Below are 15,439 nucleotides of genomic sequence, written 5' to 3'. Positions count from 1 at the left end.
ATTTCTCATCGAAGTGCTGTGGGGTCGAGAGATAGTTTACAGAGCATGTGCTCAATGAAGCCGCAAAATTTCTTTAAAAGTTCTAAGTACTACTTGAACAGCACCATATAAAGGAGGCCACTCACCTTTTGCAGTTAATATTTTTGCTGTATTAGTGTGCATTTTGAGGCCACCATATTCCAGGCAATGAAAAACTTGATTGACGAAATGTACACGGTACAAGTCGGGTCACAATTCCTTCACAAAGTAAGGTGTTTGGCATCCCTAATTGCCACTGGCTTTCACACAGGTAGTTTATAAACTGATAATTTGACAGTCACCATCCTGCAGCATAGTATAGTTTGCATCTACATTGGTAAATAATACATAAATTTACCCTAATACATATAACTAGGGCCACGATCCATGTATGAGTTAAACCTGTGCAGCATACAGTGAAATACCACCAGAATGAATGCCAATTTATCAGTTAAACATTTTCTGGAACCTCATGTCCATCGCACGTAATATCTGGTAGGCTGTAGTTTGTCTTCATAACTTCAGAATGACTTATGCTGTCAAGAAGACTTCATGCGACTGTATGAAAGCTGATATCACTTTAATGCCCTTCAAATTTCTTCTCATTTAGATATTTAGCTTACTGCTTTCAGTGTGGTTGCTGTTTGTATTCTGTAGCTCTGCAAGGATTCACATCAGCAATGTTTTTGTATTGGTGCTCTGTAATTCGTTCAGCTGAGGTTTCATTGTGCTTCGATGTTCACCAGTATTGTGTAGATACTGCGGGTGGAGATTGGTATGCATTTTCTACACTGGGCTCAAAGAAGTGTGATGTTTTGCATGTGAATGTGTGTAATTGCTGTGAAGTAGTGGTTGGAATGATTGAGATAGGCAAGTGCCATAAGACAGTGTAATTTTTTCAACAGTAAATACCACATTGCATTAGCATAAAACTAGTCTAATTTATTTATTTATCTACTCTGCTGTTTGATGCAAATGATATCACTGACACTTAGCTGTGCTGTTCCCTCCCTGCTGAAAGTAGGGGAGGACTGTGTGAAGTGAAAACTGGTGTGTCATTCTATGGTTTATAATAAAAAAATTACCGACGATTACGTTACTTCCTAATGCGAAATTTGAGCGCAGCAAATAAGCTGTTTCACCTTTTCGATAGATTGAGGCAAAGAAATCGAGCAACACATGTATGCGCTATCACAGAATTTTTTTTTTAGCAGACGGAGGACTTCCATCGGTTGTCTCGCTCATGGCTCAGAAAGAACTGGCAGATAATTTCGCAGTGGCGAACGGCAGCGGCAATTTCGGCTCGGGCGGTGCACATATACAGATCCGCCGCCACCGATCTGGCTCTCTGATTGCCACCGCGCAGAGGTTGCATTGGAGGAGGAGCGAAGAAAGGAATTAAGTTCGAGCCGGCGCTTTGACAACCGGAGACTCGCAGGAAGAGGGGGGAGGGGGGCGGCGTGTACACCCAGCGGCAAACGATGGGGGCAGAAGCGCGCGCAGCAAGCGGACAACATGATAAAGGGAGGAGGGAAGAGATAGCAGCGACTGACTGATGCCGCTGACGCCGATAGTGAGTCAACCCCAGCTGCAGATGAAAGGGGGGCGGAGCTGGTTACGAGGCCGACGACAACGCCGCCGACGACGCGAAACCCAGGAACGGACGCCAAAGAGCTGCGCTCTAAAATGTTCCATGTGTGGTGTCTATGTGAATATGCTTAGTCATGAAAGAAACAAAATTCCTTCACAATGCAAGCTCATTATAATCATACTGTGGTCGAGGCAGCAGAACACTGCTGTAAAAATTGAAAATTAAAGCCGCCGCGGTGGCTCAGTGGCTATGGTGCTCGGCTGCTGGCCCGAAAGACGCGGGTTTGATCCCGGCCGCGGCGGTTGAATTTCTTTGGAGGAGAAATTCGAGGCCCGTGTACTGTGCGATGTTCAGTGCACGTTAAAGAACCCCAGGTGGTCGAAATTTCCGGAGCCCTCCACTACGGCGTCTCTCATAGCCTCAGTCGCTTTGGAACGTTAAACCCCATAAAAAAAAAAAATGAAAATTCAAAAATATAATCTCGTGTATGTCAACTCAAAGTGAATGCATATGGCAAGAAATGCAGCTCCAGTGGCGGATCAGGCTGTGTAGGTATGTAGCAGCCAATAGCTCTGTTAATAACCTTGTCGGTGTGTGCGGTTAAGTTTTGCATTTGATGCAAGCTACTGTAGAGCAAGCCATAACACATGCTTGTGAGTAACACCACATGGCTCCTTTGTCTTGTTTTTCCTTGATGATACCATTGTATTATTCTGCACTACTCGAACATTGCCACACTTGCTGCTGTTGCCTGCTAATCCTTAGGGAAAAGTAAACTAAGTAAGTGAAACTAGCGTAAAAAACAATATGAAGTATGTCTGATGTAGATGCATCAGCATGTACAGTAGGACCCTATCATGGGGACACAAGCACCTGTGCGTTATGACAGTGTGCAAATCTACTGAAAGGAATTCCTGATAGCCTTCTCGGCTAACTCGCTGCTGAGCCTGTGCGGCTTATTATTCAGTGCTTAGCAGGTTTTAGCAGCAAGTATAGCTTGGTATGGATGTTAAAACTACTCTGCGTGTAGACGCACATCAAATATAGAAGGAGCTCCTCCGTGCCACCGTGACACCTCTTTGGGAGCGAGTAATGCATACCTTGCAGCGCGCATCTCTGCTTACCCGCTGCTGTGTGCGTGGACTTGGCTCCTACGTGTGCCGTGTCGTTCAGTCGTCGCTTTATTGAAGTCCACACAAAACAAATACGAGGTTCATGCTTCAAGTGCAAAAATTTAGAGTCCTCGCCCGTTAAGAAGAGATGCGGCGAAATAAGCCGACAGTCATAGATTGCTCTCCTGCGCGCATTTGGCGATAGCTTTAACGTATTTGCACGAGATCGAAGTGCGCTCTGATCCCAGCTGTCGCAGTTGTTTATGCGTGCCCACGTTGCGATAGCCAAGGCGAGTACCAGCATAACAGCTGCATAAGAGTTTCTCACGTTAGAAACCTTACGGAGGTGACATTAGATGCTAGGAATGATGAAATCGTACCACCAAAAGTGGCGAAAATAGTGCTCTCGGTGTGACTTTTTCAAAATCCGCGGAGTATCGCAATACGTCCAATCGTCCGGCGCCGATCGTTACAGCTCGAAGGAGATTTATGAGACAATGTGTCATTCCGTCGACATGGATTGGGGAACGGTGCAGATTTGTTTTCCTGTTCGCTCTTTTCGTTTTTTTTTTGCGGCTCTATAAGCGTTATCCTAACGTGATTCCAATAGGCTGGCAAGGGGCGTCTGCTTCTGCACCTCCACTCTTCGTTTCTTGTCTGCGCCGCCAGGTGCCGCATGCATTTGTTAATTCGCGAATGCGACACTAATGGTGTCTTCGGCTGACACGCACTGATTCCGTGCCGGTGCGGAAGAAGTGACGTCAAATATTACACGAGTGGCACGTCTCCTTGCACATCAGCTGAATGTGCGAAACACTCGCAGAGTGCCGTTGCTCTTTCTGCCGTCTGTTAACCGAGGCCTCTGAGACCCTCGAAAATCTCGGAGGCTATTCCTACGAGCGGCCGACGCCAACGAGCGCAGTCAACAGTTTGTACAATTAGCAAACGCCTCTTCAGAACAGTGCTTAGTACCGCGCTTGTAACAGGCGTTGATAGAATCGGCGGGAAATGCGGGACCCACGAGCCTGCTCGTGAAATACTGCAATTAATTATGGGGGCGCAGGTTTGTAAGACACCACACCAAGGCGTGTGGTGCATACAGCTAGAGTAACTTCCGAAAATATCAACAGGTGATTCTCAATCTACTAAGCGCCCCACATTGTCGCTTTATTGATATCCTTTAACCTGCGCATACGTTGGCAAAAAGTACGATGTTATAAAGTGCACACATGCCGGATGAACAGCATATGCCGTTCGCTGCAAGAGGTAAGGCAGAACTTGCAGGACTAAAAATATTGACAAACCTTTATAATTTCCTCATAACGGAAGGCACATGGCTCGCCGGCCGGTGGCTGCGTGATTGCAGCGCGAATAAATGCATTGCAGCCGCTATGATTTTAACATTTCTTTAAAATGGGCCCACTTGTAACGTTTCGTCCGTTTTTCCTCTTCGTCGATGCGGCGTCAACCAACGAGCGTGAACAGCGTCGTCTGCTAGCGCGCGCTGCACGACGGGATTGCACTGCGCTCCACCGGCGGTCTCCACGGTGGCGCAGTGGCGCACACGCGTCGTGCTCGTCCCACCCGAATTTACGGCACTGCACGAGTGGCATCCAGCCGAAGACACCATAACATTCTGGAATTCTGGCTACATTCAAAAGAAAATAAAAGAAGCAGCTAATAAAAGTAAAACTATCCGACATGCAGAGTGATGATTAAAAAAATGTAATTGCGTGCTCATCTTGCAAGTGTAACAAATAAAAATTAGAAGCAGAGTAGCGCGTGGCCACTCGGCGCGTGCATCTCTTGCGTCACAGCGTGTCACCGTTGCTTCGACTAGAGCGCTGTGGCCGTCATTCTGCAATGGCCAGCGAATGCAGTAAGGCTCTCCGTCCGTGGGTGAGCGGCATTTACTGGCTCTGCGCTGACTGCCGCTACGCAGCCGTACTAGGTGAGCACCGTTTCTCAATTCTGCGCTTTCCTAGATGTTCGTGGTGATTTAGCAGCACTCCCTCAGGCAAACTTTCGAGGAGTCTCGCTTCTCGTACCGCGAGTTCGAACGCCACTCTCACAATCCCATTGTGATGCAGGGCCACGTTTCACAACCTATGACAATCGGCTTGAGCCTTTAGCGCTGAGCGCATTGCGCCTCTGTTTTCAGAAGCTGAATGTTTTTCATATTAGGTGAGGAAAACTGCGAGCGCTGCAGAGCGCTTTAAAAAGGGACCTCACGTTCGGGTGTTCGATACCGGGCGCTTTTTTTACATTCGGCTGCTTCCCATGTGTCGCGCTCCAGCATGCAGCGGGGCGCGATTAAAGAATTTGTCTTATCTCGTCGTCGAGAATAGATGTAAGCACTAAATGCACCGCAGGAAAAGCGTATATTGTAGAACTGCTTAAAGGCGGTGATAGCCGCAATGGAGTCTCAAGAGCCTCCATGGTTACCCACTTTTGCTTTGGTAGATTTTATTTTTGCGAGCGAAAGCGTGGACGGTGGCATCTTTCCCGGCTTTCTTTGTGTGGCGACGCGCGTGGCAAGATGTCGCCACGTGCCGAAGTAGAAGGGGTGGCGCCAGCACGTGCTGCACAGAACGCTGGGATGCTCGCCTAGGCCGGACGCCGCCGCCGCTGCGTCGACCAGCTCGTCGATGCAACTTCAGGTCGTGGTTGTGTGGTAGAACACGAAGTGATCCAAATTAATCATGCTATTGCGGCCCTTTCTAAAATGGGATATGAGGCGAAAGCAACTTCTGCCTGTGTTGCTTCCCCGATTACTGTGGTTTTCATGTCATAGGTGACGTCACGGGCATGCTCCCGCAGCTTCCATGGTGGAGCACGACCCCCTCTGGCCGTGGGGTGGTTGGAGAGGCGGTCGGCGTTCGTAGGGGACATCGCGCGTATGCCCAGTAGATTTCCGGTTACAACGATTTCCGATGATGTCTTTAGTGTTTATTTTGAAGCGAAAAGCTTCACTACTCGCACCACAGCCGCGCTTCGCGTGAGCCGTCGGAGCCATGGTTTGCCACAGCTGCGCATGCGCGAAACCGAGTGACGTCACACACGGCACAAAAAAAAAAAAATACAGTGCGCCAGGAAACTTTCATATCTCGGTGGGCAGCCGAACCGCCCCGTAAGGGAAGGAAAATGAAAAGCAAATTGGTTTTAAGGAAAGGACGCCTGTCCCTCATATCTCGGTGCATATCCGAACCGCGCCGTAAGGGCCTTAAGGAAAATGGAATAAAAGGAAAATTGGTTTTAAGGAAAGGAAATGCCTGTCTCTCATATCCTAGTGTACACCCGAAAGGAATGGACACCACAGTACGTCTCTAAAGCAACCTTCTAAGACAGCACCATATTCACTACACGGGCGTCTCCTCCACCTCCGTACAGGCATTGTGTGGACAGCCGAACGCCTGCACCGTTATCGTGGAGCTCCCAGTGCATGTGCGCCAACTGCGACAGCCATGACGTTAAACCAAGCACAACTGCAGCTTTTCGCTTGTATATCCAGGCTTAACCAGAGCTAAGCCACTGCCTAATTTTTTTCATTTTTATTTTATGAGTGTTTATGTGTTCTTTATTATTTTTTTATTACTTGGAAAATTTTTATATTTATACCATTATTCTTAATTTTGTTATTTTTATTTTACGCTGATTTAAACTATCTTAGGTTACGTTTTTAATGACTAAGACATTAGTATTCAGGCTAGGACATACTACACCACCGATGACGTCATCAGTTTGCTTGACAGCGATAGTATGACAGAATTTTGGCCAGTAGTATGGGCATTAAAGGCTCTTTCCTTTTTTTGCATTAAAATTCACTGCGCAGAACGAACGAATGAAATATTACACTTTTAGTTGGGCGTACACTCGCCCTGTCCTCCCACTTCGGAATAAATACGTTGCCGCTGGATTCTTTGGCGCGATAGCTTGCTGAAATGGCACCGGTTCGCTTTTCTTTCGCACTCTCTCGTCCACACGTACAGGTATAAGTGTACCTTAGCCCTATTTTTCCGATAATTTGGCAATTTTCATGCTCTTAGGCCTATCTAAATGCAGTGTTTTCTTCGTAGCAACGACACGTAGCGCAGCAGTTGATTCATAATATATTCAGTTCTTACATTTTCTTTTATTTGCATAGTTTTTCTTGCTTGTAATGCACTCACCCTCATTATTAGTAATTACGAATGAAAATGAAAGTCAGCGTTGGTCCGCCGTGGTGGCTCAGTGGTTATGGCGCTCTGACCCGAAAGACCAGGGTTCGATCCCGGCCGCGGCGACCGAATTTCGATAGAGGCGAAATTCTAAAGGCTCGTCGTGTACTGTGCAATTTCAGGGAACGTTGAAGAACCCCAGGTGGTCGAAAATTCCAGAGCCCTTCACTACGGCGTCTCTCCTGAGTTGCTTTGGGGCGTTAAACCCCAGTAAACCGAATCAACTCAGCGTTGATGTGGTTTTATGTGTTGTTACTAGATGGCGCTACCGTTTACACATGCCCCTGTGCAGCGTGCCCCTGTGGGACGCTGCGGCAGGGAGTGGAGAGATTTAGTATAGGGTTTTCTGCGCTCATGGAAGGTGATGGGGCTGGGTAAAATTGTTTTCTTGAGAGCTCCCCCACGCAACAGAATCAGGCTTGTGGATCGCGCTCCGCTAAAACTATGTGCTAAGACACCTGTCCTGTCTGCATGGCGCTGGAGTTGTTCCAATGCGCAACGAAACCGAAAACTTGCCGAAACCATTTCTGACGCGACACCAGGCATCTTCTCTAGGCAGCCCCGTTGTGAACCCTTGTGTTCAGGTCGGATCGATGGCGCCACAGTGTTAGTGGCTTTCACAGTGAAAATAAATACATGTCCTTCCCGCAATGGACCACATGCCTCTAAGCTGTTAAGCCGTACATAGCTTCAGCGAGACTATTGGGGCTATGTATACTCTCGGTCAAAACTTGTCTGGCCGCATGACCGGCTTTTAAGAGCGTTATAGTGGAGAATTCACGGTACCCTTAATTAAGGACTAAAGCGACTCGAAAGGCTAGACTAAACGCTCCTCTTGCCTTAAAGAATTTTACAGCCTGAAGGGAGCCTAAAATGCTGTACTAAATGGATGCAAAGCAAACCCTTTGGCCGGTAGACTTTGCAATGTGTGCTGCAGTTTTGACGGTGAGGTGGAGACATTTTTCTCTGCTTCTTCATCCTTGCGTTCTTTTTTGTTCGTGCAGACCGCTGGGAGCACTAAGCGATCTGCTCGACCTCACACCCTTCGGTCTGCCGCACCTGCGGTGTGCTTTGATCCGCCCATCTCAGTTTTTGGCGCCATTCACCCCTTACAGTCTGTATACATACTGATCGCATAGCATTCTATGCATGCTTTCGAACGCACCAAACTATGCCCTTTATTCTTCGTTTTTGTGCCAGCAGATGAGCTCAGTTGTTAGAATGCGCTTATGTGGGTCTGATCAAATTTCCAGGCAATTTTTGTTCGTATGCTCAAGGCATCATCAGCATGAGCTGCCACCACCACCGATGGGACAGGCCCGGTGAAGAAGCGACACGCGGAACGCGGAGGAGTCAGCTGGCTCCGCCTCTTTGCTCCCAAGCACCAGCCACGGATCCCCCGGCGAGGGCCAGCAGACCAGGCAGGAAGCTGATCTCGGAATACCTTCAGAGGCAGGAATCTCGCTGTATTCTTGGGATGCTTAAAGGGGTACTGACGCAAAATTGAGAATGCACACAAACGATATTTGTTTCATGGGTGATGCCTTCTAGAATGCTTCGGTAGAAAGCACTAGAGCCGAACATAATTTAATATGATATTGAATTCTGTCCGAGGAGACGCTCAGCATTTCAATCTGAATGGAGGGACGTAAAGGTCCTCTTGCCTCAATTATTGTGACGTCACCGAACCCAGTGGTTGTTCGCATGCAGGAACAAGCAGTGCTCTCCCGCGGTGCCAACTTGCTCAGAAATGTGGGAGCCCAGCAGTGCTGCCAACCTCCAGAGCCGCTTCTCCCCCAATTTGCAACCAAAAATTCCCTAGATTTCTCTAAACATGAAAAACAGTATTCAGTTGTATATTGTAAAATTGTATATTTATGCGTAATTCAGTAGCAAGTTTTATCTTGCAGCTACTCTATTACCAGATCTTGTTGAGTAAATTAGCTGTGTATTTGAAATGAAGGATGTAAAATGAACTTCTGAATGAAGCTACAAGTAAACTGTAGCACTCTTTGAAAATTACAAATTAAAGGCTCTATGTCGTATGTCTTTTTTTTTCACTGTACGCAAGATATTAGTAAACATGCATCGGCATGTGGAATTAATTGAATCTTTTTCCCTCATGTTGTGTCTGTTTAGACAACAGCCGAATGATATCATGTACAAAATGCCTGTGCCTGGAGGTCGCTTGAGGAGTGTACGGGAACTGCGATATAAAATCTGCTTGTTCATTTGCTGCGATTGCTCTAGAGGCTGGCTGACTTAACAGTTTTAATCAATAAAAGCAATGAAGCAGTGATTGGCTTTTGAATGCCTCTTGTGACCGTAACTCACTTTGTTCGTCGTGATGGAACTGGAAATTATGGTTTACGATTTTGAAGGGTCTAATGTCCCAAAGCGACCCAGGCTATCAAGGATGAAATAGTGAAGGGCTCTGGAAATTTCGCCCACCTGGGGTTCTTTAATGTGCACTCACATTGCACAGTACACGGGCCTCCAGAATTTTGCCTCCATTGAAATTCGACCGCCGAGGCCGAGATCGAAGCCTCGTCTTTCGGGTCAGCAGCCGAGCGCCATGACCACTGAGCCACCACGGCGGGTGGACTGGGAATTGTTCCCTTAGTTAGACCAGTTCAGATTTCCAACACGGTGCTTCTTTATAAAAAAAATGGCGCCCTTCTTTCCTAGTTATCAAAACAAACATGCAGATATGCTTACTAAACAGGAATTTCACGTCGTGCAGCGAGCTCCAAATACAGCGTGAGGAAGGGGTGCGCATGTTGAGAGAAGACGGTGGCGCGCGAGATCACATCAGTGGGTGCCACTGGCCACGTCAGGGACCATACACGTCTTACGTCCGTGTAAAGGCTGGTTCACATGCATGCAAGCGACTGAAAATTGAGAAGCGCAGCGCTGCAAAAATTTGTAACTCGTTGGAACATCGCTGCTCTGACTGCTGCAGAGCCCCCGTGATGGCTCTAAACAGCTTTTGCGCTGCAGCAACAAAGAGTTTTCACCTCCATGTGAAACAGGCTTTACTCGAGCACGTGGCGGTGTTGTGCGGGCCTCCGTCAGTTGTAGAGGAAAAAGAACGTAAAGCTTGTACTGTCTTCACAATTTGAGGGAGAAAAAATTGATTCTCTGAGCAAATGAAATTTCCTTAGATTATACAAACAATCCCCTTTGCCCTAAATGACGTCCAAATGCCCTAGATCTAGGGAAAAATCTCTAGGGTTGGCAGCACTGGAGCCCAGGTTGGCGGGTCGACCGCGACGTCAGTGTGCACTTGAGCGCTGGCACCAACGAAGATCGAAACTGCCACTACAAAATCGTTTGTAGTTAGCAGTGCGCATTGACGTTTTGAGCTAATTTTAGTGATCATTAGGCCCGAAGGCCTTTTTGCAGGACGAAAATAGGGACACCTCAAAATCATGTACCCTTTTCTGTGCCCGTTTAAGCTCGTTGTGCCGGGATGCTCTCACCGGCGACCTCTTTTAATAACCAAAGCACAGTGCTGCTTCTTGTTTGCGAGACACGTCGGTACGTCGCAGCCCGAGCACACTGCATAGGAAGAATATCTTACAGGAGCTCACGCCTTGTCTCTTCCAGTAGCAAGCACAAGCGACGGCAACCAATAGTCAGCTATTCTCACGTGGTCATGAGCATTCCGTACTATATATAGTCTGGAAATGCATATTCGCCTCCAGCGCATAGATTCTGCCCTCTTCTTTGTAGGTGGAGGTCACACTGGCTGGGGGAGGTCAGCGTGCACTGCATTTCTTAGCCACATGCGATGAAATTCAGACGCGAAAACGGGGACGCACCAGCTATGGCCTATTGATCTCCTAACTGTAGGCAGCAGCTAAGGGCCTTGAAATTCGCGACCAGAGCGTGCTGTGGAACTCGACTTCGGCATTTTGTCGCGTCTCGTAAATAATGCAATACAGCCAGCCATGCATGATTCTGTCCGTCGCCAACTGAAGGAACAGTGCTCTAAGAGGGAACAGCTCTTTGAGAATTTGGTGCTTTGTGATGGCGTGGTGTTAAGCATTTTGCTTAGTGCTGGTTTCACTTGCAAGGTGCGCCACTGCGAGTTGCGCCATTGCGACGGTCGTGCAATGCATCCACGGGGTGGTGGATGTACCGAAGGTTGCGCGTCCCTTTTACTTCATTTCGTTCTATGAACATTGTACATGAATTGATCATGCTAGAACTCCATTTCAACTGGTTAGGTAGATTCCGTTCAACGGGGCAATGAAGTGTCTTGCAGTTCGTCAATAATCGGTTCATGCTTACCCCTAATGTATGTTTAAATTTTCCAGAAAGAGAAATGCTCTGTCTTTGCAAAAACACTAGTTATGCAACATACCTGCTGATCACTGCCAGACTAAATAGTAAGATTGGATACTCATCTATCGAATCGAGTAATAACATAACCAATTATGCTAAAAGTTAGCAGGGGCAATGAAGTATGTAAGGGAAAATGAAAAGGTGTCGTGAACCTGTTCAAACTGTCCATATCCCTAAACACATACACTAACTGCACAAAAACGAATAGCTCCAGACTAAATAGTAAGATTGGATACTCATCTATCGAATCGAGTAATAACATAACCAATTATGCTAAAAGTTAGCAGGGGCAATGAAGTATGTAAGGGAAAATGAAAAGGTGTCGTGAACCTGTTCAAACTGTCCATATCCCTAAACACATACACTAACTGCACAAAAACGAATAGCTCTTGTTCAGTCTGTAGGTCTGCTCTCGAGAGCTGCTAACACGCTTCTTAAGTTATCTGATGAACTAAATGCGATTTGCCCTTTGGTGGGCCCCCCTCCCCCCCCCTCCCCCTCCCCTTTTTTCTGCATTTTCTTCTCGCTTGGTTTCACTTCATTCAAGCATCCTGAGCTGAGAATCGCAGTGAAAATTGTGTACAGTGATACTTGAACAACCACCTTTAGCGGTGGCTTAGTGATCTGAGCATCCGCCTAGCATGCGGAAGGTGCGGGGTTCGATCACCAGTGCCGCCGGGTACCCACCAGTGATACAATGGGCACAAACTTTCCCTTGGTCTGGTGCTCGGCTTGCTTAGGGTGGAATGCTTGGGAAATGGGTCTTTGACCCCACCTTGAGTAGGAGCACACCTTGCCATGTCGCTCTTTGGCTACAGATGCCCTTGCACCATAAAAATCCATCATCATCATCAATCAGCTCATTTAACAACCATTCTTGGCTGTGCATTCTTTGTTGTGCCCCTAACTGCATCTCATTTGAGAACGTACAGTTCACTTCCCGTGTGGTTCGGGGAATCGGATGAGCCCCAACATATTGCAGCTGCTCATAGGTTCTGAACTCAAAGCTTACAGGCATTTTTTTAAAGCAGATATGGACAAGCAACAAACCATTGTCCGTTTCGAAAGCAGAACGCTTTCTTGCACTCTATTTCAGACGGGGCAAGAGGACTATAGCTTCTGCCCTGCCGACTGCTTGCTGCTGGGACACCCATTCGGCAAAGAAGTGGAGCCATGGATTCCAGTCCCTAGCGAGGCGCATCGCACCCGGCTCTGCGGCAGTGGCTCCAACTTGTGCCACTGACAGATGTAATGTGGCGTCACCTGGCTTCAATTGGGCCTCTTCTGGGGCCCCTGCCTTCCGTAGACGCTCTCCCTCTCCCGCTCCCAGTGAGTGAACGTTCACGAAATGGGTTACACACCTGAAACTGCTTTCTTCCAAACGGTTCATATGATCGCAGGTTACTTACCGTAACTTTTATGTCTGGTTCGTAGCACAAGGAAATGCGTTACACGCGGGCTTCAAAATGAAATGGGTTGGTTTTTATATTTCTTTTGACAACACTTCGTCTTGATTTTTTATTCTGCATTGTTAGGCTTTTGGATGTCCACTTGGAATCTGAACCCAATGGAACTCAGAATGCTTGATGTATTCTTTAAGGAAGACCGAAAATTTTCCATCAGATGGTAACAATGTTGATCAGTCGGCTGGTCTGCAATGTTATTATTGATCGAAGTTATTTCACGGATCTGCTTTCCCTCTTGCATTGTAGATTATTGCCGACTGTTTCATTGGCAAAGGGAAACGTCTTCGCGCATGTGCGTGAGTGTGCATCAGTGAGTGTGCGTAGACACCTACAACCTCTGTTGATTGGTGCACATGCTAGGCTTAGATGTGTGTAGAGAGCAAAATTTTGCTGGCATGTTTTCTTCTGTTAAATGATAGTTTAGACATTATACCTGAATCACCCTGTAGTATTCCCCTATGATGGCTAAATAAATTATATTTGAATTTCTTCTCGATGCTGTTTTGGTTTCAGCTTCATCCAATTGAACAATGGCTTTGAAGTCAGTGGTGATTTTACGTCTTGTGATGCACAAAAAAACTGCAGTATTATCGCTGATATGTGGTTTAAAGTCACTACAACGGTTAAGCCAGGCTGCTTCAAGAGCTGGAAAGGCATTGAACGACGTATCAGCTGTGGTATTTCAGGTTTTTTTGTGCTTGACGTGCCTTAAAGCCACCTGTCCCGCCGCATTCATTCGGTTGATGGAATGGAAACCTAAATTTAGTGGTCGCAGGCAAATAGCATGCGATGATCTAGGTGTCCTAAGGTTTAATGCATCATAGTACAGAGAATAAAACATGCAACTAAAAATAAGTGCATGTACAGAGGGCAAAACACATGCCTAGAACGACTGAAATATCTGTCACATAACTCCCAAAGCAGTTATGACCAGGAAGGCAAAAAATGATGATGAAATCCTATGAGCTTAACTGCAAATGCTGACGTCCAGACCATACTGAACCAAATGTTATCACTAGATATCGCGTGCTTATCCCAAAACACGCCCAGAACGTGTTGTAGAGAAGCGCTTTGACCTCTTTACTTGAAGAACTTCAGGTGATCGAAATTTCCGTAGCCCTTCACTACGGCGACCCTCATACCTCATAGCCTGAGTCTCTTTGGGACGTTAAGCCCGATATCTCCAAAGCACCAACCTTTTAACCATTTTCGAGTAATAAAAACCAAATGCCAGCAGCTCCCGCTCTGGACACCGAACTTCTCGCAGTCATTGGCAAAGATATGCAGACGAAGATTTATATAGTTACGAAACAACCTGGGTCTAGCCACTTGTGCGGCTGTGGTAAAACAGAAAACGTTGTTTATAGATTTTCAGGTCTGGTCGATGTTGATGGCGCTTCGCGCAGGCAGCTGGAGAGTGCTGTGAAGGAATGGATAAGCTTCAAGACGCAAGGGGGCAGATAATAGAGTGGGAGGTCCCACCTACGGTCTTGTATGACGGGATTTCTTGCTATATATTCCTTGCGTAATTTGTTATTAATTGTCGCTAAACTTTCAACTTCAACCCTATTCTAGGGTGTCTCCTCCAAGCAAGCCAGCGTGGACCGGTTCTTCATGCTCCAGGCTGCGCTTCGGCAGCAGAGGGGTACAGCGCGGGCCGTACGACTCGGGTTCCTGGTACGCATGGCTCGTGGTACCTCGCAGGGGCGCCATAACAGGACTAGGAACAATTCCTTCGATTGATCCGTGAGTAGCACCCAACTTCCTGCGCCGGCCACCGATCAGGACTTTTTGAGTGCTCTGGACATTCCTTTTGGTTTTCTTCCACTTTATTAGTTGTTACAGCAGACGAGAGCAGGCAAGAGCTGCTACGGGGCATCTCGCCGGTGTCTTGCTCGAAGTTTGATGTCTAGCTAGCAAAAAAAACAATCACAAAAAATTTGCGAATAATCAGACAAAACGTCAGAGACTAGCAATAACGGCGTCGTAGGCACGAAAAATAGCCACCTAAAACTTATTTCTAACCAGAAATTTATACAAAAACTAGCAGTATACGTTTGCTCACAAGCAATATCAGCAGCTAGAAAACTGACGATGCACTTCGTGAAATGAGGCAGGATCTAATATGGTGTCCACCTCCTTCTGCTAAACACTAAATAACACAAGGGAAAGAAAGAAAAAAATTAAGTCCACTCTCTTCCCCACTCATTTATCTAGCTCAGGATTAGCTGTACACACAAGCCTCCACATGGTGTCAGCGTGCACGTTTTGGATCCCCTTTTTGTGTTGCACTTTTGCAAAGCCATCGTCCATCGAGTGAGCTTAGCGCTGTGCGGACTGCTCAGGGTGAAGGAGCGGATAGGACAATGATCAGTGATGATCACTCGCACATTAGTGCCGAACAACCACGCCTCGAGGGGGTTACGGCGCTCGGCTGCTGACCCGAAACAGGCGGGTTCGATGGAGGTGAAATTTTAGAGGCCCGTGTACTGTGCAATGTCAGTGCGCATCAAAGATCCTCAGGTGGTCGAAATTTCCGGAGCCGTTCAGTAAGGCGTCCCTCATAGCTTTGTCGCTTTGGGGCGTTAAACTCCCTTAAAACTTTTCCGACTCCCGAATAATTGCGTTAGGCTCCCTTTCACTGGTGGTCCAACGGGCTTGGGCCGGCCTCAGTTTCCTGCTCAA

At 47.1% G+C, this 15,439-nt stretch overlaps 1 protein-coding gene across 3 annotated transcripts in view; it reads left to right on the top strand.

The window, feature by feature from the left end:
- Positions 1-15,439, top strand: part of LOC149354180 (uncharacterized) — a 320,413-nt gene that overhangs the window by 253,424 nt on the left and 51,550 nt on the right. For all 3 annotated transcript variants that reach the window (XM_089583127.1, XM_089583126.1, XM_089583125.1), the window contains exon 4: positions 14,330-14,500. In XM_089583127.1, coding sequence (XP_089439253.1) covers positions 14,330-14,500 — 171 coding nt within the window. The remainder of the gene's footprint in view (positions 1-14,329; positions 14,501-15,439) is intronic.

Source organism: Amblyomma mixtum, chromosome 3 (genome assembly GCF_055824585.1).
Source record: "Amblyomma mixtum isolate Tamu chromosome 3, ASM5582458v1, whole genome shotgun sequence".
Taxonomy (NCBI): Eukaryota; Metazoa; Arthropoda; class Arachnida; order Ixodida; family Ixodidae; genus Amblyomma; species Amblyomma mixtum.
Note: the sequence above shows the minus strand (reverse complement) of the source record. Positions and strands in the feature narration are given on the sequence as shown.